The sequence below is a fragment of the Salmo salar genome, chromosome ssa16, assembly GCF_905237065.1.
Source record: "Salmo salar chromosome ssa16, Ssal_v3.1, whole genome shotgun sequence".
NCBI lineage: Eukaryota > Metazoa > Chordata > Actinopteri > Salmoniformes > Salmonidae > Salmo > Salmo salar.
Window position 1 is genome coordinate 10,581,520 of NC_059457.1, and position 26,251 is coordinate 10,607,770.

General features: G+C 43.6%; 2 protein-coding genes across 3 annotated transcripts in view; one reads left to right on the top strand and one right to left on the bottom strand.

The window, feature by feature from the left end:
* The window catches only part of LOC106573249 (mitochondrial inner membrane protease subunit 2), a 175,657-nt gene that overhangs the window by 45,014 nt on the left and 104,392 nt on the right, over positions 1 to 26,251 (bottom strand). The gene's annotated exons all lie outside the window — the stretch shown is intronic.
* On the top strand, positions 1,537 to 17,127 carry LOC106573248 (leucine-rich repeat neuronal protein 3). The gene is made up of 2 exons (XM_014148145.2): positions 1,537 to 1,841; positions 14,064 to 17,127. Exon 2 carries the CDS (start codon positions 14,435 to 14,437, stop codon positions 16,544 to 16,546), a length of 2,112 nt encoding a protein of 703 aa, XP_014003620.1. The 5' UTR covers positions 1,537 to 1,841; positions 14,064 to 14,434; the 3' UTR covers positions 16,547 to 17,127.

A 26,251-nucleotide genomic window follows, 5' to 3' on the forward strand; every position in this document is an offset into this window, starting at 1 on the left:
GTATCCCTATTCAAGACAATGATAATATAATGTGTGGACTGGCAGCCACTGCGAGGATCAAAGCAGGGAGTGTATCGATCAATATGTGCTGTGATTTGTTGATTCAACTCAACGGACATTACAAAGAAATACATTCCATTGCATGAGCCACATCAGTTAACATCAATTGAACAAACATTCTACATTACCATGACAATGATTGCATGACAATACCAGGCAACCATTGTATCCAGGGTTTTTTCTGGATCGAAACGGAGCTTAGGTGGTGGCCGTGGCATGGGGCTTGGCCATTGGCGGGGTCGGCATGAGTGAATTTTTGAGATTATTTTAGAGGCCCCCATCTTGGCGGTGTAGAGATTTTTCTACACGCTGAAGCCAATTTCTGCACACAACCCTAAGATCACCATGCGCAATGCCAAGCATCGGCTGGAGTGGTGTAAAGCTTGTTGCCATTGGACTCTGGAGCAGTGGAAACACGTTCACTGGAGAGATGAATCACGCTTCACCATCTGTCAGTCTGACGGACAAATCTGGTTTGGGCGGATGCCAGGCGAACGCTACCTGCCCGAATGCATAGTGCTAACTGAAAAGTTTGGTGGAGGAGGAATAATGTTCTGGGGCTGGTTTTCATAGTTCGGTCTAGGCCCCTAAATTCAGTGAAGGCAGATCTAAAACGCTACAGCACACAATGACATTCTAGATGATTCTGTGCTTCCAACTTTCTGGCAACATTTTGGAGAAGGCGAGGTCCATACATAAATGTTTTTTTGAGATAGGTGTGGAAGAACTTGACTGGCCTGAACAGAGCCCTGACCTCAACCCCATCGAACACCTTTGGGGTGCATTGTAACGCTGACTGCGAGTCAGACCTAATCGCCCAACATCAGTGCCCAACCTCACTAATACTCTTGTGGCTGATCGGAAGCAAGTCCCCGCAACAATGTTCCAACATCTAGTGGAAAGCCTTCCCAGAAGAGTGGAGGCTGTTATAGCAGCAAAGGGGGGACCAACTCCATATTAATGCCCATGATTTTGGAATGAGATGTTCAACGAGCAGTCCACATACTTTTGGTCAAGTAGTGTACCTTATATCTGGCTTTAGCCGTTTAAGTTTACACTGTTTGAACTTAGGCGTTCCGCACAAGGATTTTACCAGTCAAATTGCCAGGGTTAGAGGTTCCAAGCCTGTTCTTTCCATTCTGCTGCAGGGAGGGTGGTGTTGCCATGGCAACTAAAGACTTGTTTGCTACAACACCTTGCTTGTTTCAGCAAGGAGCAACAAAGTTTTATCACATTTTTAAGAGTCCACGTGATCGCAGAAACAGACTCAGCCACACGAATGCCCGAAAGTCCCATCTTCAGTGAGCTGTTCGTTCCAAAACGTTTCTGTTATTAATGACGGTGGAGTTGGCAGCAGCGGGGCAGAGTGATGGTTGATCAGCTGAGTGATCTGCTCTCTAACCGCGATGGAGAAACGGAGGGATAGACAGGGAACAGCGCCCGCCCCGTCGCTCTGCTCTGTACCCAGCATCTTTAACAGAGCCTCCCTCCTCTCTCTCTCTCTCTCTCTCTCTCGCTCTCTCTCTCACACACACACAGTGGAACAGCATCAGAGCTGGAGCTACCCATCTCTCCCTCCCTCTCCTGTTTCTCTCTCTTTCCCTCTGCCTCTCTCGCAACGAAAGGAGAAGAAGACTATTGGACTTGGAGATATGAAAAACCGGCTGTGATCTGAGTCTCAAGGTGTCACGCTGGACTGCTGCTCTAAAACATGGGTCCCAGCCATGAGGTGAATACCTGCTGCCGCTCAATACAGTATGTGAGGGGGCTCACTCCCACTGGTAAGTTACTAATCTCTCTCGCCTATGTGTATGAGTCATATGTGGTAGGTTGGGGGGGGGGGGAAACGACGACAGAGGTCTGGTTTTCAGTGTGGCACTGCGGTAGTCCTTGAGTGTGGAGGGAGTTTGCAGCAGAGAAGGTAGAGGGCACAGCCTATAGTTATGTAGGAGGCTTGGCTGAGGGGGAGGATTGAGGAAAGAGAAAGCTGCTCAGTCCAACACAGGCTTTTGTTGTTGCTACTTTATGCACGGTTTGGATGAATGTGTAGGTGTTGCAGAGGTTTTAGAGAGGGAACTACCTGTTATTTGCGTCGGGCTTTCCCTTCTGGTGACATTTTGTTCTGGAGTATTTTGAAAGCAATGAGACAGATGTGGGTTTCAGGCTGAAGCAGAATGGACGTGGTGTTCTCTCGGCAGCATCGCTCTACAGGTACATTTGAGAAAAAGAACAGCCCTGAAGTATAATCGCCTCTGTGTGTCTGTCAGGGCTTGAACAGATAGGAAGACAAGACAAGGATCTGCCGTCAGTAGAAAAGACCAGAATTTAACGAGGTAAACCAGTAATAAGCCTGAGGTAAAATAGAACCCCCTCCGTTTTCAGTGAAAGCACATCATAACACATAAATACTGGATGTGTCTAAAGTTAAACACTATTTGGCTGTGTGTGCCAAGAGGAGGAAGATATAGGATTTCTACGAGGATTTATTTAGGATTTGTTAGCGTCATTAAGGAATCCAGGTGAGGCAGGTCAATATGACGCGAGAGCTGTAGTGCTGGGAGTACTCCTCTAACCATAGGAAAAGACATTCCCACCACTGCCTGCCTAATTTACCAGAACAGCACACACTCCATCTACATCTCTCTCCTACTCTCTTTCCCCCCCTCTCCATCTCCCATCACTCTGGCTGTATTTAGGGCTTGTTCATAATTAAACAACATCATACCGAGGCATCTTTAGGGAGCAGCAGACCTCATTCAGCACTGTCACAACATTAGCTACTAAATGGGGTCAGAATTAGCCTAATCATGCATAAAAATGCCAGAAATGCACCAATATCACGCTGAATATCCTGGCTATGCATATATTTCAAAAAGCAGTTGTCGTACAGTATTCCTCTACGGCCATCCTGCTTTCCCAAGTTTCTCCATGTAGACTGGTGGGGAGATGAATCCACAAGAGAACGCAATACTAGCACCTTTACACTTGTGAGAAAAAAAGTGAAAGTGTTCAGGGTCAATCCCTGATGTCAGTCTTAACAGACAGCACTAAAGCAAAATACTGGCCGAGTGTCAGGCTGCACAGAAACAAGTGAGATGAATAGGTTGCTACAAGATACTGTACCTCACACTCAACACCATTCCATGCTAGAATAATGGCGGTAATGTTTGCATCTCTCAATAGACACTGCTGTATATCGAGTTTTTCGCAAACATAAAATGCCGGCTAATTGAAATGATGTGAAATGGCATTACTATGAGACATTCATTATTTATGACACGCGGTTTCAATTTGCTACTGGAATCTTGACTTGAGATCCACATGCAAACCTCAAACTCCTGTGTAGCCTACAGATGTCAGGTTTTAATTTGACCCATTTCGTTGCAGGAGGAAAACAATCCCGCAGCAGGAGAATTTGAATGAATATTGAATAGTTAGAATTTGCCGCCAGGGGGCAGCTGGAAGCAGTGTTTGAAGGCTGTACAATGGAGTTAAGTACATAGGCTAATATTTTGGGGATGGCATTACGAACCAACCTTCTTTCATCAAGTATTCTCACGGCTTGCTAGAGCATTGTGAACTGCCGTAGAGGAGTGGTCTTTGCAGCATGCTTTGGCTCCAAGCATCATGAGCTCGCTCTCAGTGCTAGGCAATCGTTTTGATACTTTATATAAATGGAAACTAATGTTGGTGTAGCCTACTGTTATTTCACATTTTTTGGTGTCATTTAGCAGATACTCTTATCCAAAGCAACTTCATTTATTTACATTTTCCCTTACTGGTCCCCATTGGGAATCGAACCCAAATCCCTGGCGTTGCAAGCACCATGCTCTACCAACTGAGCCGGCCTTATTTAGGTTATCCATTAAGTACAACTGTCTTTAAAATAAACGGCGTGGCTGTGGATCCAACTTTTTCGGGACTAAAGATGGTGGAAAAGTCGAATCCGCAGCCACGCCGTTTATTCCTAAAGCTTCTGCGCATGTGCGGATGTGTATATTCTCTACTTTACGCGTAGAGAACAGGTTACTCAGACGATAAGTGCTTGTTTAATTTTTTACATCAAAGCTGAATCAATGTCTGCAAGATCACAATCACATAACGATCACAGTATTCTACATAACAGAACCAAATACGGTATAATAGCATAGCATAACTTTACTGTAAGACAAAAAAAAAAAAAAGCATTTCTCTCTCGTGGCCAAAACTCAACAGCGCGTGCCACTAAGCCAAATACACAGGTAGGCTATGCTACAGTTTGTTAACACCATTTGCTCTAAAATATATCTCGCTGTAGGCTACATCATTCACAACACTATAACTAAAGATCTAAATGCATGTCCCCATCAAACTGGTTGAAATCAAATGGATACTACAGTGCCTTCGGAAAGTATTCAGACCCCTTGACCTTTTCCACGTTTTGTTACGTTACAGCCTTATTCAAAAATGTCCTCAATCTACACACAATACCCTATAATGACAAAGCAAAAACAGGTTTTAAGAAAGAAATCACTGAAATATCACATTTACATAAGTATTCAGACCCTTTACTCTGTACTTTGTTGAAGCACCTTTGGCAGCGATTACAGTCTTGAGTATTCTTGGGTATGATGCTACAAGCTTGGCACACATGTATTTGGGCAGATCCTCTCAAGCAATCTCAGGTTTGATGGGGAGCGTCGCTGCACAGCTATTTTCAGGTCTCTCCAAAGATGTTCGATCGGGTTCAATTCCAGTCTCTGGCTGGGCCACTCAAGGACATTCAGAGACTTGTCCCGAAGCCACTCCTGCGTTGTCTTGTCTGTGTGCTTAGGGTCGTTGTCCTGTTTGGAAGGTGAACCTTCACCCCCAGTCTGAGGTCCTAAGCGCTCTGGAGCAGGTTTTCATCAAGGATCTCTCTTTACTTTGCTCCGTTCATCTTTCCCTCGATCCTGACTAGTCTCCCAGTCCCGGCCACTGAAAAACATCGCCACAGCATGATGCTGCCACCACCATGCTTCACCGATGGGAGGGTGCCAGGTTTCCTCCAGACGCCAGCTCTAGGAAGAGTCTTGGTGGTACCAAACTTCTTCCATTAAGAATGATGGAGGCCACTGTCTTCTTTGGGATCTTCAATGCTGCAGGTACCCTTCCCCAGATCTGTACCTTGACACAATCCTGTCTCGGAGCTCTACGAACAATTCCTTCGACCTAATGGCTTGGTTATTGCTCTGAGATGCACTGTCAACTGTGGGACCTTATATAGACAGGTGTGCCTTTCCAAATTATGTTCAATCAATTGAATATACCACAAGTGGACTCCAATCAAGTTGTAGAAACATCTCAACGATGATCAATGGAAACAGGATGCACCTGAGCTCAATTTCGAGTCTCATAGCAAAGGATCTGAATATTTATGTGAAAAGGGCATTTGTTTTTTCGCTTTCTCATTATGGGATATTTTATGTAGATTGATGAGAAAAAATGAATTTAATCCATTCTAGAATAAGGCTGTAACGATCAATACTTTCGGAATCCAAATGCACTGTATGCAGATAACGTATGAAAGTGTCACCGGTAAAACTTGAAGAATTAACATTCACAATTGAATGCGGTGGTGTCTTTGTCTTATGGCAACGTTATACTATGCTATTATATTTGGTTCTGTAATGTAGAACACTATCATTACGTGATCTTGCAGACATTGATTCGGCTTTGACCTAAATGTAATAAACGGGCGCCATTCGTCTGAGTAGCCTGTTCTCTACGTGTACACATGCGCAGAAGCTTCTGGAAGCTCCGGATCTTTTTGTCCAGAAGACTAAGATCCTGAAAAAGTTGGATCCTCAGCCATGGCCTAAAATGAAAAAGTGTCTGGTATGGTAAGTTCTTACCAAGGTCGGGGGTAAAATATCCCTGCACTGTCCATATTTGAAATGTGTAACTAAATCTAGTCAATCGGGGGGAATGAGTTACTTGAGCCAGAAGGGTGTGGGCCTATACACAGTGGGCCTATACACTGAGTGTACAAAACTTTAGGAACACCTGCTCTTTCCATGACATGGACTGACCAGGTGAATCCAGGTGAAACAATGATCCCTTATTGATGTCACCTGTTAAATCCACTTCAAATCAGTGTAGATGAAGGGGAGGAGATGAGTTAAAAAAATATTTTAAGCCTTGAGACAATTGAGACATGGATTGTGAATGTGTGCCATTCAGAGGGTGAATGGGCAAGGCAAAATATTTAAGTGCCTTTGAATGGGGTATGGTTGTAGGTGCCAGGCGCACCGGATTGAGTGTGTCAAGAACTGCAACGCTGCTGGGTTTCTCATGCTCAACAGTTTCCCGTGTGTATCAAGAATGGTCCACCACCCAAAGGACATCCAGTCAACTTGACACAACTGTGAGAAGCATTGGAGTCAACATGGGCCAGCACCCCTGTGGAATGCTTTCGACACCTTGTAGAGCCCAATGCCCCGACAAATTGAGGATGTTCTGAGAGCAAAAAGGGATGCAACTCAATATTAGCAAGGTGTTCCTAATGTTTTGTACACTCAGTGTATAGGCGCCCCAGGCCACGATTGAACTCTTTTTTTTAAATATATTTTTTTTACAGTTGATTCCTAAAAAATAAATCACCTCATCAACTCAGCCAGGGAAACACAAACAGTGTTCATCAATTTTCACACCTTTCAATATGTGACAATGGATAGAATACAGAATATGAACAAATATGGCTCCACTGGTCCGAATGACTAGACTGCCCCCACATGGATAGAAAGAGAACTGTGGGTTTCATGAGGCTCATTTGAATTTCCTGATGCGCAGAAACATTTTCCACGACAAAAGATTGATCAAGTTAAGATCCGACATCTGTACCATGCCTTGTTAGAGCCAAAGACAGGTTTAGGCTAGCGCGAAAACAATCAATTGATTTATTAAAACCTCCTTGCTTAATAAAGAAAAGAGCCAAATGGAAACCAAGCCACACAACCTACCTATCCTACAAAATCCCCACTATGAGAATATCAATATACCGTAGCACATGGATTCATGGGCTAAACAAAGATTGATTTGATACACTGGGAAAACTCATTCCCAGCAAGTATGACTCGGATTCTGAAGCGCCATGCATTTTTCAGTGAGAGCAGCAGAGCAAGTCCTACCTGGGCCTGTGGAAAGGGAACGGTGACATCTAACACCCCAAGCATTTCCAGTTAATGTATTACATTAGGTATTAATGCAATGATCGGTCATATTGATAGCTTAATGCAAAGTGAAAAATGTCCATGTGGCTAGTTCATTGCACCAAACAAAACGTATTGATTATGGTTTATACATACAAGTAACAGGCAGTTCATGTGTACATGTGCACCTTACTTGTGTGTGTGTTTGGTGTGTGCACGCACGTGCATGCATGCGTGTGTGCAGAGTGTGGCAGTAGACCATAGGAGATGGGGTGGGTAGATAGTAGGAAAGGGCTGGTAGGATGCCTTGGGGAGCTGACAGCTTAACATCGATCCCTAATGAATTGTTGACTTGCTGATTATTTGCAGACGGCGTTGAGCTGATGTAAGAGGGAAGCTCTCCTCTCCAGATTACATTATGCATGGGTACTACACAATAGGCTGGCCTAATACATGTAGTCATACTGCTAATGCTAATAACAGGCACATTTCTAGCATAGCTAATGCAGGTTTTCATCGTGGGCTGCGCAGGCAAAACATTTTGTTGTTGTTGTTGACTTAGGCTACATAGCAGGCTGTGATATTGTAGCAGGTAGCACTATACGGAAACACAAGGGAGCAGGTCACGTTGAAGGAACACAGTTTTAGCTTGGACAGATTTAATGGTTAATCAATGAAAAGACATGGGGGTGGGGGCCATAGACAAGAGGGGCACTTAGCTCATTCCATTTCCCTCACCCCTCCTCCCCACCCACCCCGAGGCATCAGCAGCATGCACACGGCCAGGCTGTGGCCTCTTGATGTAGTTAAGACTCTAACATCCTACACAACAGAGAGGTGCTGAGAGATGGAGAGGGATCAATAATTCCCTTGGGTGCAGAGAGGTGGGAAGGGTATGACCGAGCGGCTGGTCGACTGTGTATCACAGAACAACAGAGGGCATGGTCTGCCGATGGAAAGACCACAAACAGGCTCCCAGCTGGGATATACAGTGTCTTCAGAAAGTATTCACACCCCTTGACTTTTCCAAATGTTGTTGTGTTATAGACTGAATTAAAAACGTCACTAGCCTATAGTACACACCATAATGTCAAACTGGAATTGTTTTTAGACAGTTTTACAAAATGAAAAGCTGAAATATCTTGAATTAGTAAGTATCAACCGCTTTGTTATGGCAAGCCTAAATATGTTCGGGAGTAAATAATAATAAGTTGCATGGACTCACTATGTGCAATAATATTGTTTAACATGGTTTTTCAATGACTGCCTCATCTCTGCACCCCACACATACAATTAACTGTAAGATACCCTCAGTCCAGCAGTGAATTTCAAACAGATTCAACATCAAAGATCAGGGATGTTTTCCAATGCTTTGCAAAGAAGGGCACCTATTGGTAGATTAAAAAATATATATATCTGGGTGTATTGAATATCCCTTTGAGCATGGTGAAGTTATTAACTACACTTTGGATGGTGTATCAATACACCCAGTCACTACAAACATAAAGGCGTCCTTCCTAAAGCAGTTGCCGGAGGAAGGAAACCGCTCAGGGATTTCACCATGAGGCCAATCTTTAATGACTGGAGAAGACTGAGGATGGATCAACAACATTGTAGTTACTCCACAATACTAACATACAGTGCATTTACATTGAGACCCCCCCTTTCCTACATTTTGTTAAGTTACAGCCTTATTCTAAAATTGATTAAATTGTTTTTTTTCTTTAAAAATCTACACACAATTTACACACAATTCCCCATAATGACAAAGCAAAAACTGTTTTTTAGAAATGTTTGCAAATGTAAAAAAGTTAAATAATAATAATTATCACATTTACATAAGTATTCAGACCCTTTACTCAGTACTTTGTTGAAGCACCTTTGGCAGCGATTACAGCCTCAAGTCTTCTTGGGTATGACGCTACAAGCTTGGCACACCTGTATTTGGGGAGTTTCTCCCATTCATCTATGCAGATCCTCTCAAGCTATGTCAGACTGGATGGGGAGCGTTGCTGCACAGCTATTTTCAGGTCTGTCCAGAGATATTCGATCGAGTTCAAGTCCGGGCTCTGGCTGGGCCACTGAAGGACATGACCCGAAGCCACTCCTGCGTTGTCTTGGCTATGTGCTTAGGGTTGTTGTCCTGTTGGAAGGTGAACCTGCGCCCCAGTCAGATCCTGAGCGCTATGGAGCAGGTTTTCATCAAAGATTGCTTTGTACTTTGCTCCGTTCATCTTTCTGTCGATCATGACTAGTCTCCCAGTCCCTGCCATTGAAGAACATCTCCACAGCATGATGCTGCCACCACCATGCTTCACCGTTGGGATGGTGCCAGGTTTCCTCTAGACGTGACGCTTGGCATTCAGGCTAAAGAGTTCAATTGTGGTTTCATCAGACCAGAGAATCTTGTTTCTCATGGTTAGTCCTTTAGGTGCCTTTTGGCAAACTCCAAGTGGGCTGTCGTGCCTTTTACTGAGGAGTGATTTCCGTCTGGCCACTCTACCATAAAGGCCTGATTGGCGGAGTGCTGCAGGGATGGTTGTCCTTCTGGAAGGTTCTCCCATCTCCACAGAGGAACTCTGGAGCTCTGTCAGAGTGATGATCGGGATCTTGGTCACCTCCCTGACCAATGCCCTTCTCCCAGATTGCTCAGTTTGGATACGCGTACCCTTCCCCAGATCTGTGCCTCGAAACATTCCTATTTTGGAGCTCTACCGACAATTCTTCGACGTTGTGGCTAGGTTATTGCTCTGACATGCACTGTCAACTGTGGGACCAAATATAGACAGGTGTGTGCCTTTCCAAATCATGTCCAATCAATTGAATTTACCACAGGTGGACTCCAATCAAGTTATAGAAACAGGATGCACCTGAGCTCAATTTAGAATCTCATAGCAAAGGGTCTGAATACTTATGTTAATAAGGTATTTCTGTTTATTGTATTTAATAACTGCAAAAAATTATAAACCTGTTTTCACTTTGTCATTATGGGGTATTGCATGTAGATTTATGTTTTTTTGATCAATTATTTTTTTAGAAGAAGGCTAACGTAACAAAATGTGGAAAAAGTCAAGGCGTCTGAATACTTTCCGAATGCACTGCAAATGACAGTGTGAAAAGAAGGAAGCCTGTACGGAATACAAATATTCCAAAACATGCATCCTGTTTGCAATAAATCACTGACGTAAAACTGCAAAATGACTGTCTAGCAATGATCAACAACCAACTTGACAGATCTTGAATACCACCAGAAAAAAGTGCAATATTGTAACAATCCAGGTGTGCAAAAATCTTATAGACTTACCCAGATAGACTCACAGCTGTAATCACTGCCAAAGGTGATCCTAACTTGTATTGACTCGGTTGTGAATACAGATATTTCTGTATTTCATGTTCAGTAAATGTGCAAATGTTTCTAAAAACATATTTTCACTTTGTCATTATGGGGTATTGTGTGTATTTGATCCATTTTGAATTTAGGCTGTAACACAACAAAATGTGGAATAAGTCTAGGGCTATGAATACTTTAAGGCACTGTAGCTAATAGGTAGTATATTAGAGGAGGGGAGTTGCAGTCACATAGCCATTTCGGTGACTCTGTCTTTTGGTCTTATTGTGATAAATCCGTTCTCAAGGGGGCTAGATAATAACACAAAGATATTACGGGAAAACCCTTACACTTAAATGTTCACATCACCTGATCCCCTTGGCACACTGTTCACCATAACCCCTGTATCACTGCAACCTGCTCCTCATCACTTCTTGCCTGAATGGATGGTGAATAAAACATGGTGGAATGGGACCACTTTATGAGATGTTTACCACATAAGGAGGTGGATGGAAGGAATTCACTGCACTGTGGCCTCATACAGTACAGAGCTTGTTTCACTGTATGAAAAGGTACATCAATATTTTAGGTACATCTCAACCCCCCTTCCTTTCTGCCATACACCCAAAATCCATTTGGAGAATGTCAATATTCAGCACTTAAAAATGCTGTGGCATGCAACCTCGCAGGGTTAAATATAGTACAATCATTTTTTTGTGAGTTAGATCGCTTTTATATAGCTATAATGCTTTCCCAGCTATTCTTTGCTAGCATGCTAGCAACTTCACACACTGTTATCGTAATTTGTAGCCCAATTGGTAGAGCATTGTGCTTGTAACGCCAGAGTAGTGGGTTCGATTCCCAGTAACCACCCGTACGTAAAATGGATGGATAAAAGTGTCTGATAAATGGCATTTATTATTAGAACATATTCTTCTCCATTTTATAAGTAACAAACACAATTCAATTTTTGTAGTCTTTGAAGGGATTTTTGTAAGTGTGCTGTATTTTGGTAGAGTTGAAGTTTATTTAAAGAATGCTGCCTTTGCACTGTGCCTAACTGCAGCATTTGGTAATTGGTAATGCAATGCACTCTCTACTAACTGGCATGTGGCTGACTGTGAGTGGACTTTTCCCTCTGTTCCCGCACCACAAATGGTTGCACAGATGTCAATTCTTCGCACAATCAATTGTTTCCTGTTACCACAACCTCACGGCCACAACTCCTACTTCCATGCACTGTTAAAAAAAAACAGGTATTTCTTTACTCTGTTTGATCTGCTGAAACCGATTCTGGGACTAGGGCAATGTAATCGCAGCAATTCAGAGAGGCAATGTCATCACACATCACAGCAATTCAGAGAGAGAGAGAGAGAGAGAGAGAGAGAGAGAGAGCAAGAGAGAGAGCGAGAGAGAAGAGTTACGTTAAATAAGTGTTCTGCTGTGGCATCTTGAAACTACTCTGCAGCATATTGTATTAAACAAACAACAAGTGAAATCACTAAGGGAGCTAAATACGATAAATAACTAGGCAATACGTTATACAAGTGCGTGGCGTTATCACCAGTATAAAAACACAGGCCAGCAGTGTTAGCCACATCATGATGGAAGAGCATAGAACACCACTCAAACCTCCATTTGATCTAATTCAGAGTGGAAGGTACGTAAAACAGCCCCAGGCGCATTTGTTTTGTTTTTGAGGAAATGAGCATCCAGCTCGAGGTAAAAAAATAATTAAAAAAAGAAGAAAAAAATAGCGGTACATCTGCTGTTCTATCGCGTGTGCAATGACGTCAGAGGGGGAAAACAACTGTGTTCATTGTTTGAAGTAACGTCTTTCTTGTTGTAATACCACAAACGGACGTGGCAGTTTCACCGCTATATGGATTCCAGATTAAATTAATAACTGGGAAATCCTCGTGAGCGTCGCGGAAGCAAACAGGAGTACTTAAATTAGTGTCTGAAAACGATCATCGCAAATGACAAATAGCATTAACACACTTAACTCTCTCCCTGTCTCTTAGTATTTCTTTCAACACTTAACATAAAAAAGCGTTCGAAATAAAACACCAAATGTGTGTGAATATTCAACATGTTGCATAATATCAGACATGGAGCAGCTTGGACAAAATCTGTACACAGGTCCTACACAGATGGCTGAGCAGGAGACCATTAGGCACAAAAGACAATCTTCCAACACTTGGCTCCACCTGCGTGTGTTGACGGACTGCCATAAACGAGCTAATATAGGCACGCTCTGTCATAGTGCGTCTTCATCAGCAGCCTTGCTCTTATAGCCTTACAGAGAGCTTCCTCTACCACGGCCCACAGAGCCTTTGGCTTCTGCCCTCAAGGTCCTAAATGAATCAAAACATCAATATGTGCAGTCGACACAAGCAAAACCCGGCACAGACCTGTCACCTGTGGGAACAATTTGATTCAACTCATCATAAATATGCAAGAGGGAAGAAGAGTCACAGAACAAGACCTGTGGCAAGCTTCGGAGCTATTTTGGCAGAATCTGAAATGCCTTGAGGTCAGCTAATTGGGCAGATTTGTTGCTTCTCAAGACCGTTTTGCATGGCTGATTGGGCTGCACGACCATTACACCGGTGTTGTATAGACATGCCTGCCAACCGGAGACCTGACACGATCGTGTCGCCGGCGGTAGCTAACGTGGCAATTTCCTTCCCCTTCCATGATTTGATTACAAGTAGAATAGCAGCCTACACAAGAAATAACCAATATTGAAAACCATCTAGACGTCACCTGGATATATGCACATACAGTCTACTCAATGGGAAGGGCAGGAACGGCAACAACAACGGGAGACAGTGCCCCTTCGGTAGTTGTGTGGTAAGAAACAGAAGGGAAAAAAAAACACAGCTCAATCAAAACCGTCTAACCTTTCCACACACCCACTACTTTCCTTTCGACACGCCCCATGCTGTACTCCGGACGCCACATTGAGCTGCAGCTACCACCTTCTCCATGGGTGGTTGTGTGTAACAGAGAGAGAGAGTTGATGTGTGCATGTGAATAGTTAATATATTCATGGCAGAGAGAAATTCAGCTAATTGGGGAGTATGGTAAAACTGGGGGGGGTTGTTTTACTGCTGTGAGCAAGATATGAATCGCTGTTTAAAAATTCAGATCCTCCAGCAGATCTCTTGCCCTTCAGTGATATTGAGCGACTCCAGTGCTATTGTGTGCATCCCTGTAGTGTACAACTTTTGACGAGGGCCCATAACGCTCTGGTCAAAAGTAGTGTACTATATAGGGAATAACGGTGCCATTTGGAACGCATTCCATTATTAGTCACCAACTTGTCAAATTATATATATATGTCAAGTCAACCATAAATTCAAATTTTGATGGCAAAGTGACAGCATTAAAATCAAATGAGCACAGAATGTTTCAATATTCCTAAATGTCAATACATGCCTCAGTCTCTCAATAATGCCTTGTTGTACTGAGTACATTTTTTCTGTCCATTTTCTCCCCAGATGGAAATTGACATGAGGAGCAACAGTGATTGAGGATAACAATGATGGAAGACAGAGTGATCCAGCCCAAGCCAGAGCGTTCCTCCTCAACCCTTCCTTCGCTTCACCGACCGGCCCTCTGAAGGATACATTGACCTTCACACATCCAGCTTGCCTGACAACCTGGAGCAGGGTACATTGAAAGGTTGCTCCTCTCCTCTCTGCCAAGGACGAAACGACTACAACAGGGCCAAAGCTTTGGGGACCAGGTGACAGCAGAAATCCGCTCTGTCTGGCTGCGGTAACAAATGAGCCTTTATTTGTGAAGTTAACAGTGCTAACGGCAGACTCCATAAGGACCAATTACTATCTGAAGGGAATAGTGGGCCAAGATGAAGGAGACTGCGTTTGTGGCTTGTTTGTTAGCGGAGCTAGCGCTGACTGCCTTTGTTCTGGCCTCAGAGGGGGGCGCTGCTCATTGCCCTGTATTGTGCCGGTGTGAGATACGACCCTGGTTCTCTCCCAGCTCTATTTATACAGAGGCTCCCACGGTGGACTGTAATGATTTAGGCCTATCGACACTGCCAGAGAAACTGCCCTCAGACACACAGGTGCTATTGTTACAGACCAACAATATCATCAGCGTCGAGAAACCTTTGGATTACCTGGCTAATGTCACAGATATAGACTTATCCAAGAATAACATATCCTCTGTGAACGATGTCCGTCTGGGTCCTCTTCCCCATCTGCTGTCACTGCACATGGAAGAGAACTGGGTTCCGGCCTTATCAGATAGCTGTCTCCCGTCCCTGCCCAACCTCCAGGAGTTCTACATCAACCACAACCTGATCTCTTCCATCAGTCCTGGAGCCTTCCAGGGGCTGGGGAGGCTCCTGCGGCTCCATCTCAACTCCAACCGTCTGAGGGGCATTAGCAGGGAATGGTTCCAGCCGCTAACCCGCCTGGAGATCCTGATGATTGGGGAGAACCCCATCGTCCAATTGTCAGACATGAACTTTAAGCCCCTGGTCAACCTACGCAGCTTGGTTCTGGCCAGGATGAATATGTCTGAAATCCCGGACGACACTCTGGTCGGCCTCGACAATCTGGAGAGCATCTCGTTCTTCGACAACCTGTTTGTCAGAGTCCCCCGGGCTGCTCTGAAGAAAGCCAAGAACCTGAAGTTTCTGGATCTCAACAAGAACCCCATTGAGCGGATTCAGAGAGGGGATTTTGTGGACATGTTCCATCTCAAAGAGCTGGGCATCAACAGCATGCCTGCACTGGTGTCCATTGACAGCTTCGCCCTGAACAACCTCCCAGAGCTGACAAAGATAGAGGCCACCAACAACCCAAAGCTGTCCTACATCCATCCCAACGCCTTCCACAAGCTGCCGAGACTTGAGACGCTGATGCTGAACAGCAACGCCCTCAGTGCTCTGCACCGCGGCACTGTGGACTCCCTGCCCAACCTGCGTGAGGTCAGCATGCACAGCAACCCCATCCGCTGTGACTGCGTCATCCGCTGGATCAACATGAATCGGACCGGAGTACGCTTCATGGAGCCCAATTCCCTCCTCTGCGTGGAGCCGCCTGAGTACCAGGGCCAGCATGTCCGTCAGGTTCACTTCCGGGAGATGACCGAGATCTGCCTCCCACTCATCTCGCCTGGGAGCCTTCCAGATCGAGTCACGGTCGGGAGAGGGAGCTTGGTGACGCTGCACTGCCGGGCTTTTGGAGAACCGGAGCCAGAGATCTACTGGGTCACCCCCTCTGGCGACAGAGTCCTGCCCAACAGTGTGTCTGATAAGCACTACATGCATCCAGAGGGAACCTTTGAAATCTATGACACTACCGAGCGTGAGGCAGGACTGTACACCTGCGTCGCTCACAATCTTGTTGGCGCAGACCTTAAGTCTGTGTTGGTGGTGGTTGACAGATACTTCCCACATCCTTCTGTTAATGCTTTACATATATACGTTAGATCAGTGCAGCCCAACTCTGTTTCAGTGTCTTGGGATAATACTCACGGTGGTCTTGTATCCAATATAAAGTGGTTCACAGTGGCAAATGCTAAGCACCCCTCCATGGTACACACTGCGAGAGTACCATCCGATGTGAAGGAGTACCGTCTCACCCACCTGAACCCCTCCACCCAGTACCGGGTTTGTGTGGAAGTCATGAGCATGCAACTCGGACACAACAGGGACTGTGTCAACGTCACCACAAAGGGACTGGCTCACCCCGTGGAGAGCAGGGAAACGTGGGACACAGCGGTGATGGCTGCCTGTGCTGTGCTGTTCATCGTGGTCGCTATGGCTTGCTCTCTCATATACACATCTCTGCAAAGCCAACACATTTACAGGAAGTTGATGGTGGACCAATCTCAGTCCTTGCTCAGTCCTAGCACCTGCCCCGGCTCCGCCTCTTCTCTCACGGAACTCTGTGTGGCTGGAGTCAAGGTGAGGGCGACAGTGATAGACTTGCCAGAAAACTCCATGTAATGTAACAAATGTCCTTGGAGAAGGAAAATGAATGTTCTGGATTTTAAACAAGGTGAAATAGTGATGGACACAGAACTATGTTGATTCGTGCCCCCTCATTTCGAAACAATGACAGGACACCGCGTTCTGAAACTCCTGGAACACGATGGAATCAAAAGCCGGAGCCCTCACGCTTAAATATTTAACCAGCTAAACTCTGACCCATAGACTATTTTATACAACAAAATTGTGTCATTGTGGCAAAAACTTTCACAGACCGGTATCTAGATTGTGATATACGTGGCTACTGGTCTGTCATTCATGAAGTGCAACTGGAATAAAGCAGAGCACAAAGACTGTTGTCTCCCTCTGTTATGGCTTTGTGCTTTATAACGCCTCGTGGAGATGTCTTTGTGGTCCACAATGAGGAATATTTCCTGTGCTGTTTAATCAACGCTCTAGGATCATCATTAAGAAATATCGCTCATATACAGTTTATAATGGCAAAACGTGTTAGATTAGTAGACAATAAGTGTATATGATGTAAACAATTTTATGATCACGTTTTTCATTAAAAACAGTACATTGTAATTATGAAAGACCCAACTTCCAAGGATGACTTGCTTAGGACAATCTGAATACGATATTGGGATACTCTGAAAGTAAACAATCTAAGCTCCCTTCAACAATAACATTCAGTTGTCCATAAAATGGAAAATGTTATAATTCAAAAATATGAGTCCCATAAATCTTTCCATGTCACGGTCTAAACATTGCAAGAGGAAAACAGAGTGATGTAGACAAACACAATTACTGGGACTGCCCTTGAAGGCGGACATTTTAACATTGTTACCAAAATGCAATCTCAGACAGGAGGACATGTTTTGTCAATGACCTGGGAGTAGGAGGGTGTGTGTGTATACACACTGTACTGTACTGTGTGTGTGTGTGTGTGTGTGTGCACGGCATCAGAAAAACCCATTGACTTTGAACTGCATTATATTCTCTTTCATTAAAAATCCAATATGGATTCCTAACACAAACCTCATAGAGGTGATGAATCGGCGACACATGCGGACTGATGGGGGGCATTTATCAGAGGGACTCCACCATATATCAACTGAGTTTCAGCACCTTGGACAGGGCATTTAGAGTGGTGCCATTTGTCAACGCCACAGGACCTAAAATATGACCCATTAGAGCGCAGGTAGTGAATAGGTCAGCAAAAAACTTGGAGGCTGCTAGCCCCTGAGCGCAGTGCAGTGCTCCCCTTCCCTCCATGACCCTGGTGAAACACGGACGCCATTACAAGAACAGCTCAGCAACTCTCTGGCTAATTTGCTAAGCACTTCACATTGAACCGACCCACCGAGAGGGGAATGAGACAAATGGAGTGCAAAATGAGGACAAAGTGCCTACTAGGGCCAGCAGTGGTGCGTGGGAAAATCACTGGGGAAGCCAAGCCAGAAAAAAAAGCCATAATGCAACCAATGTTGTGATAATTGCGTTGTTTGCTCTATAACCTGTTAGTTCATATGCCTTGCGACTGTGATATATAGGCCTAAGGCCGAGACAATAAGACACAGTGGCATAATAAATTCAACCACACCTTTGTTTAATCACAAAACTGGAGAGCAACCTCTGTCCGGTGAAGTCCACAAAGCATACTGCATGTAACAAACAGAGCAAGGTAATGTTTCGGACCACTAAACAACTATTGACTTAGAACCACGGAGAGTTACCGCAAGTCGCAAAGAAAACCGGAGCTGCCTCCACTATTCCAGCACCATTTTAATTTCAACATTATCAAAATCACCTACGCTTAGTCAAATACAGTGACAACTAAAAGATTCCAAAAACAATTTAGTCCAATCAACATAAGCGAAATATGATGTGGCTGTCCATGGTTTTGATTTCTGCGTGTGTGTGTGTGCACACGTTCGTGTAAGTAGAAAAAACATGTTGACTCACCCTACTTGTAGAGAAACGCCAACACCATCTCTTTGATTAGATTTTTTCATGTTGAAGAAACCATCTATCACTTATACAGTACACACATTCATTTGTTGTTGTCCTAGGCTAGCATTCTAAAAAGCTTGCTCGCTAGCCAAACTTCCCTTCATGGGCAACATTAGCTAGTTAACATTAGCCTTCTACATCTAACTACATATTGAACTTCCATCCTCTCAGGCCAGGGGCACAACAATGTATAAATTAATGGTTGGGTCAGAATTGCCGTTATAATCATTGGCCAGTACGGAGAATTAAGTAAAACCACAAGTCCAAATCCCTATCTCCTTCCCTGGCTGATATTGGAAAGGGATCATTTTAGCTAGCTAGCCACCGGAGCACATCAACACAACGAGATGCATAACAAGTTTCTGTCAGTTACGTATGTTCTTGATGCGATCGGAGTGAAGCCCAATCCAAACTGGCTTCTCTTGACATTTTTTTTTGGTGCACCAGGACCATTCACAGTTGAGCTGATTGGCTATTATTTTTTTTATCAAGAGAGGCCAAATGCTTGCTGGCTTCTCTTGCATACAATGCTACGGGTGGCAATAATGTCATTCTTTTGGACCAGACAGCATCAGATAGATGGCTAACACATACATAGACAGAAGGGCGCTGTTTCGCTTGCTCGGATACCTTCTCAGCGAAGGAAAATTATGAAACACAGAGAGAAAAAATATTTTTTCTTGGTCCATTTTTTGTGGAAGCCTGGCTTCCGTTGGCATCCATGATTTTTTTTTTTCACCTTTATTTAACCAGGTAGGCCAGTTGAGAAAAAGATCTCATTTATAACTGTGACCTGGCCAAGATATAGCAAAGCAGTGCGACAAAAACAGCAACACAGTTACACATGGGATAAACAAACGTACAGTCAATAACACAATAGAAAAATCTATATACAGTGTGTGCAAATGTACTGAGATTAGGGAGGTAAGGCAATAACTAGGCCATAGTGGCGAAAAAATTACAATTTAGCATTAACACTGGAGTGATTGATGTACAGATGATGATGTGAAAGTAGATACTGGGGTGCAAAGAGCAAAAAGAAATAACAATATGGGGATGAGGTATTTGGGTGGGCTATTTACAGATGTGTACAGGTGCAGTGATCGATAAGCTGCTCTGGCAGCTGATGCTTAAAGTTAGTGAGGAGGATATAGGTCTCCAGCTTCAGTGATTTTTGCAATTCGTTCCAGTCATTGGCAGCAGAGAACTGGAAGGAAAGGTGGTCAAAGGAGTAGTTGGCTTTGGGGATGACCAGTGAAATATACCTGTTGGAGCGCATGCTACGGGTGGGTGTTGCCTTGGTGACCAGTGAGCTGAGATAAGGCAGGGCTTTACCTAGCAAAGACTTATAGATGACCTGGAGCCAGTGGGTTTGGCGACGAATATGAAGCGAGGGCCAGCCAACGAGAGCATACAGGTCGCAGTGGTGGGTAGTATATGGGGCTTTGGTGACAAAACGGATGGCACTGTGATAGACTACACCTAATTTGCTGAGTAGAGTGTTGGAGACTATTTTGTAAATGACATTGCCGAAGTCAAGGATCGGTAGGATTGTCAGTTTTACGAGGGTATGTTTGGCAGCATGAGTGAAGGAGGCTTTGTTGCGAAATGGGAAGCCGATTCTAGATTTAATTTTGGATTGGAGATGCTTAATGTGAGTCTGGAAGGAGAGTTTACAGTCTAACCAGACACCTACATATTTGTAGTTGTCCACATATTCTAACTCAGAACCGTCCAGAGTAGTGATGCTAGTCGGGCGGGCGGGTGTGGTCAGCGATCGGTTGAAGAGCGTGCATTTCATTTTACTAGCATTTAAGAGCAGTTGGAGGCCACGGAAGGAGTGTTGTATGGCCAGCCGCATGGCCAGCCATAGAAAAATGCTACTGAAATTCTCGAATATCGTGGATTTATTTATCGGTGGTGACAGTGTTTCCTAGCCCAGCTGGGATGAGGTGCTCTTATTCTCCATGGACTTTACAGTGTCCCAAAACTTTTTGGAATTTGTACTACAGGATGCAAATTTCTGTTTGAAAAAGCTAGCCTTCGCTTTCCTATCTGACTGTGTATATTGGTTCCTAACGTCCCTGAAAAGTTGCATTTCTCGGGGGCTATTCGATGCTAATGCAGTACGCCACAGGATGTTTTTGTGCTGGTCAAGGGCAGTCAAGTCTGGAGTGAACCAAGGGCTATATCTGTTCTTAGTTCCAAATTTTTTGAAAGGGGCACGCTTATTTAAGATGGTGAGGAAAGCACTTTTAAAGAATAATCAGGCATCCTCTACTGACGGGATGAGGTCAATATCCTTCCAGGATACCCAGGCCAGGTCTATTAGAAAGGCCTGCTCGCTGAAGTGTTTTAGGGAGCGTTTGACAGTGACGAGGGGTGGTCGTTTGACCGTGGACCCATTACGGACACAGACAATGAGGTAGTGATCGCTGAGATCCTGGTTGAAGACAGCAGAGGTGTATTTAGAGTGCAGGTTGGTCAGGATGATATCTATGAGGGTGCCGTGTTTACGGATTTGGAGTTGTACCTGGTAGGTTCCTTGATCATTTGTGTGAGATTGAGGGCATTTAGCTTAAATTGTAGAATGGCAAGGGGTGTTAAGCATATCCCAGTTTAGGTCGCCTAACAGTACGAACTCTGAAGATAAATGGGGGGCAATCAACTCGCATATGGAGTCCAGGGCACAACTGGGGGCTGAGGGGGGTCTATAACAAGCGGCAACAGTGAGAGACTTATTTCTGGAAAGGTGGATTTTTAGAAGTAGAAGCTCTAACTGTTTGGGCACAGACCTGGATAGCATGACAGAACTCTGCAGTCTATCTCTGCAGTAGATTGTGACCCCGCCCCCTTTGGCAGTTCTATCTTGGCGGAAAATGCACAACACTGACAAGGGCCATAAATCAGAAGGGACAGGACAGACGAGGAACAAGTTTGATATCTAGAAAGTGGAGCAACTACACTGCTGTAGGTATTAGAGATGTGTGTATTTTTTTATTTTAATTTACTGGCAAAGAGAGATAATTGCACAACGAGACAAGAATGCTTGTTTGGAGATCTTGGGTCTGTATTAATATTCCCTGGTTCATTAGGGTAGCTTACTTGAAAGGAGAAGAACTGACAGGATCTCCACTGAGGTTTCATCACATATTCTTCATTCCTCCGTTCGTCTGTTTATTATTATTTTTTTTTTGCAGGATTTCTGTAAGACGCAGGGAATTTATTGAAAGTTCCCGTCATTTTGCAACCCTAATTTTAACTGTTAAACTGTTTCCAACAATAAACTCCTACACTACAGTGTCATAATAACATGTTCAACAGCTTTTGATATTAATGTCTGCGGCACACCAGTATCAATCAACAAGGGGGGGGGGAATGTAAGTGCCATACTTCTCAGTAAATTAAGTTAATCTTGTTCCGACGGGGGTGTGTTATGAGTGTTAAATCACCCAATCGCTCAACAGTAACCGTACACACACTGGTGGGAATTGCTCTTATGTAGATATGATTAACCCACTGATCATTCTCTCAGGGAAATATGTGTATAACATTGTGTATGACAAATAGGCAGCATATGATATACTGCAATTGAATTATGATATCCATGGGCAGATCTAGGAAAATTAGTAAGTAATTTTTCTACCTCCACATATAAAGTAATTCATTGTCATTTTTAATATAATCTCCCAACCAGGACAAGACAGTGTTGGGTTGATTGCATATCTGCAATTAGGATATTATAATTGAAGGCAACAAATTCTATGCAGAGGGAATTCAGAGCTTTATGCTTTTCATAGAGATACACTACATGACCAAAAGTATGTGGACACCTGCTCGTCGAACATCTCATTCCAAAATCATGGGTATTAATATGGAGTTGGTCCCCCATTTGCTGCTATAACAGCCTCCAACTCTTCTGGAGAGGCTTTCTACTAGATGTTGGAACATTGCTGCGGGGACTTGCTCTATTCAGGCCTGTCAAGTTCTCCCACACCGATCTCGACAAACCATTTCTGTATGGACCTCGCTTTGTGCATGGGGGCATTGTCATGCTGAAACAGGAAAGGGCCTTCCCCAAACTGTTGCCACAAATTTGTAAGCACAGAATCGTCTCTAGAATGTCTCTAGTTATTCTGTAGCGTTAAGATTTCCCTTCAGCGGAACTAAGGGGCCTAGCCGGAAAGATGAAAAACAGCCCCAAACCATTATTCCTCCTCCACCAAACTTCACAGTTGGCACTAGTCATTCGGGCAGGTAGCGTTCTCCTGGCATCCGTTAAACTCAGATTTGTACGTCGGACTGCCAGATGGTGAAGCGTGATTCATCCAATGGCGGCGAGCTATACAACACTCCAGCCTACGCTTGGCATTGCACGTTGTGATTTTAGGCTTGTATGCGGCTGCTCAGCCATGGAAACCCACTTCATGACACTCCCGACAAACTGTTTTTGTGCTGACATTGCTTCCAGAGGCAGTTTTGAACTCGTAGTGAGTGTTGCAACCGAGGACAGACGATTTTTACGTGCTACACGTTTCAGCACTCGGCGGTCCCGTTCTGTGAGCTTGTGTGGCCTACCACTTCGCAGCTGAGCCATTGTTGCTCCTAGACGTTTCCATTTCACAATAACAGCACTTACAGTTGACAAGGGCAGCTCTAGCAGGGCAGAAATTTGACAAACTCTTGTTGGAAAGGTGGCATCCTATGACGGTGCCACGTTGAAAGTCACTGCGCTCTTCAGTAAGGCCATTCTACTGCCAATGTTTGTCTATGGAGATTGCATGGCTGTTTGATCAATTTTATACACCTGTCAGCAATGGGTGTGGCTGAAATAGCTGAATCCACTAATTTGAAGGGGTTTTAATACTTTTGTATATATAGTTGAAGTCGGAAGTTTACATACACTTAGGTTGGAGTCATTGAAACTCGTTTTGTAACGACTCCACACATTTCTTGATAACAAACTATCGTTTTGGAAAGTCGGTTAGGACATCTACTTTGTGCATGACACAAGTAATTTGTCCAACAATTGTTTACAGACAGATTATTTCACTTATAATTCACTGTATCACAATTCCAGTGGGTCAAAAGTTTACATACACTAAGTTGACTGTGCCTTTAAACAGCTTGGAAAATTCCAGAAAATGATGTCATGGCTTTAGAAGCTTCTGATAGGCTAATTGACATTATTTGAGTCAATTGGAGGTTTATCTGTGGATGTATTTCAAAGCCTACCTTCAAACTCAATGCCTCTTCGCTTGACATCATGGGAAAATCAAAAGAAATCAGCCAAGACCTCCAATCAGCCAAAAAAATTGTAGACCTCCACAAGACCTCCACCATGGGACCACGCAGCCGTCATACCGCTCAGGAAGGAGACGCGATCTGTCTCCTAGAGATGAACGTACTTTGGTGCGAAAAGTGCAAATCAATCAACAGCAAAGGACCTTGTGAAGATGTTGGAGGAAACAGGTACAAAAGTATCTATATCCACAGTAAAACGAGTTCTATATCGACATAACCCGAAAGGCCACTCAGCAAGGAAGAAGTCACTGCTCCAAAACCGCCATAAAAAAAGCCAGACTACAGTTTGCAACTGTACATGGGGACAAAGATCGTACTTTTTGGAGAAATATCCTCTGGTCTGAGGAATAAAGTGCTGATCCTAACAGACCTAAAACTGGGAATTTTTACTAGGATTAAATGTCAGAAATTGTGAAAAACTGAGTTTAAATGTATTTGGCTAAGGTGTATGTAAACTTCCAACTTCAACTGTATAGTGTGAGTAATACTGTTGGGCAGAATCCTATAATCTGAAATATTCAGGTGCAACCTGACCTTTAGCTGTAACATGAACTGCAAATCTGTCGTTGACATCAATACAGAGATTTATGTGAAAATGTGTGATACAGGTGTGTAAAACCTCAAATGGCAAATGTATAATCCTTGAATAGTCACCCAATAACTAAAGAAATACAAACTACTCAGAGGAAGTAGAATATTAGTTCAATACATCGGATACAATAGCAGGTGTAGATACTCTCAATTCAAAAGCTGTGCTGTGGAATGATCATTATTTTCTATGTATACAGTACCTAGGCCAGGGTTTGCCAACTGGTGGCCCCTTAAGTTTTCTTAGCAAATTATTTTTCTTATTATTTTGGAATTTTAATTGTTGGACATAAGACTGTAAAAAACACCAGGAAAACAGCGCCAAGTGACCTGTTCCCAAGTATTCCCACACGTAATAGAGAAATACATGATCGTATATAAATGTAAGCAAGGTTTGAAATGATTATGTTTTAGTCAAATATATCCGTTTGGACTCCTTGCGGTCAACTTGCAGGCCACAAATTACGTTCCGGTCCCCCGACCATCTGCTCAAGAAAATAAAAAAAACGTCCCGCGGCTGAATCTAGTTGATGATCCCTGACCTAGACTATATGTGGGAAAATTAGATGATAAGAGAATTGTGGTATAGAAGAATGGAAGCCTGGGAGTGAGAAGAGGGCAGAGAGGGTGGTGATTGGGTTCAGCAGTGAAAGGGGGAGGCGTGCCCAGAGAGGACAATAACATGTCAAAGAAAAACTATCCAGCAGACCGGTAATGGATCTGTCAAATCAAAATCAATGTTTATTGGACAGGTGCACTGGATACAGGTCGAAACGGTACAGTGAAATGCTAACTTGCTAACTTTTCATAACAATGCAGTACTATCACTAGCAATCAAGATCCACTGTGATGACATGATCAAAATGTAATCAATCACATAGACCAAAACCAAGCCTCAGAACTTAATGCAATTCAAATGTACATTTTAGTCATGGAATGCAGGGTTTTAGTACATTCTTCGGTTGTTTATTTTCATTTCTGTAAAACATCTGGGAGAAGAGCATAATGACCTCTGGTTGAAGTAAACAAATATCTCTTATTATAATGTTTCCACTTCTAAAATGCCCAATTCCTCTGCGATTTGTCAGGCCAGAAAATAGCCTAATCTGTGGATATATATATATATATATATATATATATATATTTCATTTTTTTTTTTCAACAGTTGTGTGAAGTCATCCCATTTTGAAATATTGCCACATTATCCGGTTGTTGTATTGGGGCCAGACCTCCAGCTCGTTGCTTAGAGTAAGTAGCCTACAGTGTTAAAATAGAAATGCTGACATTTCTCAAGCTTTCCTCAAACTGCACCCTGGGCTTGAAGTAATTATTTCCCCACTCAGTGGCCCACTAAGTTAAAACAACACTGGTGACTTTGTGCAATCTTGTAATAGGGGATTGGCATTTCTTTGTGTGCATTTCATTACTTTAACTCTGAGACAGGGAACCTTAATCTTTGCTAATAAACTGGCTATGATTATGAACAACTTTTGATTTGTTTTTTAATGTTTGAATAGGCATTGAGGACTGCTCTCCCTTACACCCATTTTTTTATACAAAATCATATTGGATAAAACAGAAATAAAAAGGTCAAACAAAGGGAGAAATTGCACTCCCTCATAGTGGCGAACACACTGATGACAACTAACGGACCAGTGAGTGTTTCTGAGGAGGAAGACTATCCTTGCGGCTCACCACGGGAAGCAGGAAATAGGAAAAGTCTTGCAGAGCTACACCAGAACTGCCAAAGTCCTTTTTTATTAAAGGTCCAATGCAGCAGTTTTTTTAAATCTAATTTTCCAATCATTTCTGGGT

Coding starts and splice junctions, on each gene's coding strand:
- LOC106573248 (XM_014148145.2), top strand. CDS start 14,435: ATGAAGGAGACTGCGTTTGTGGCTTGTTTGTTAGCGGAGCTAGCGCTG.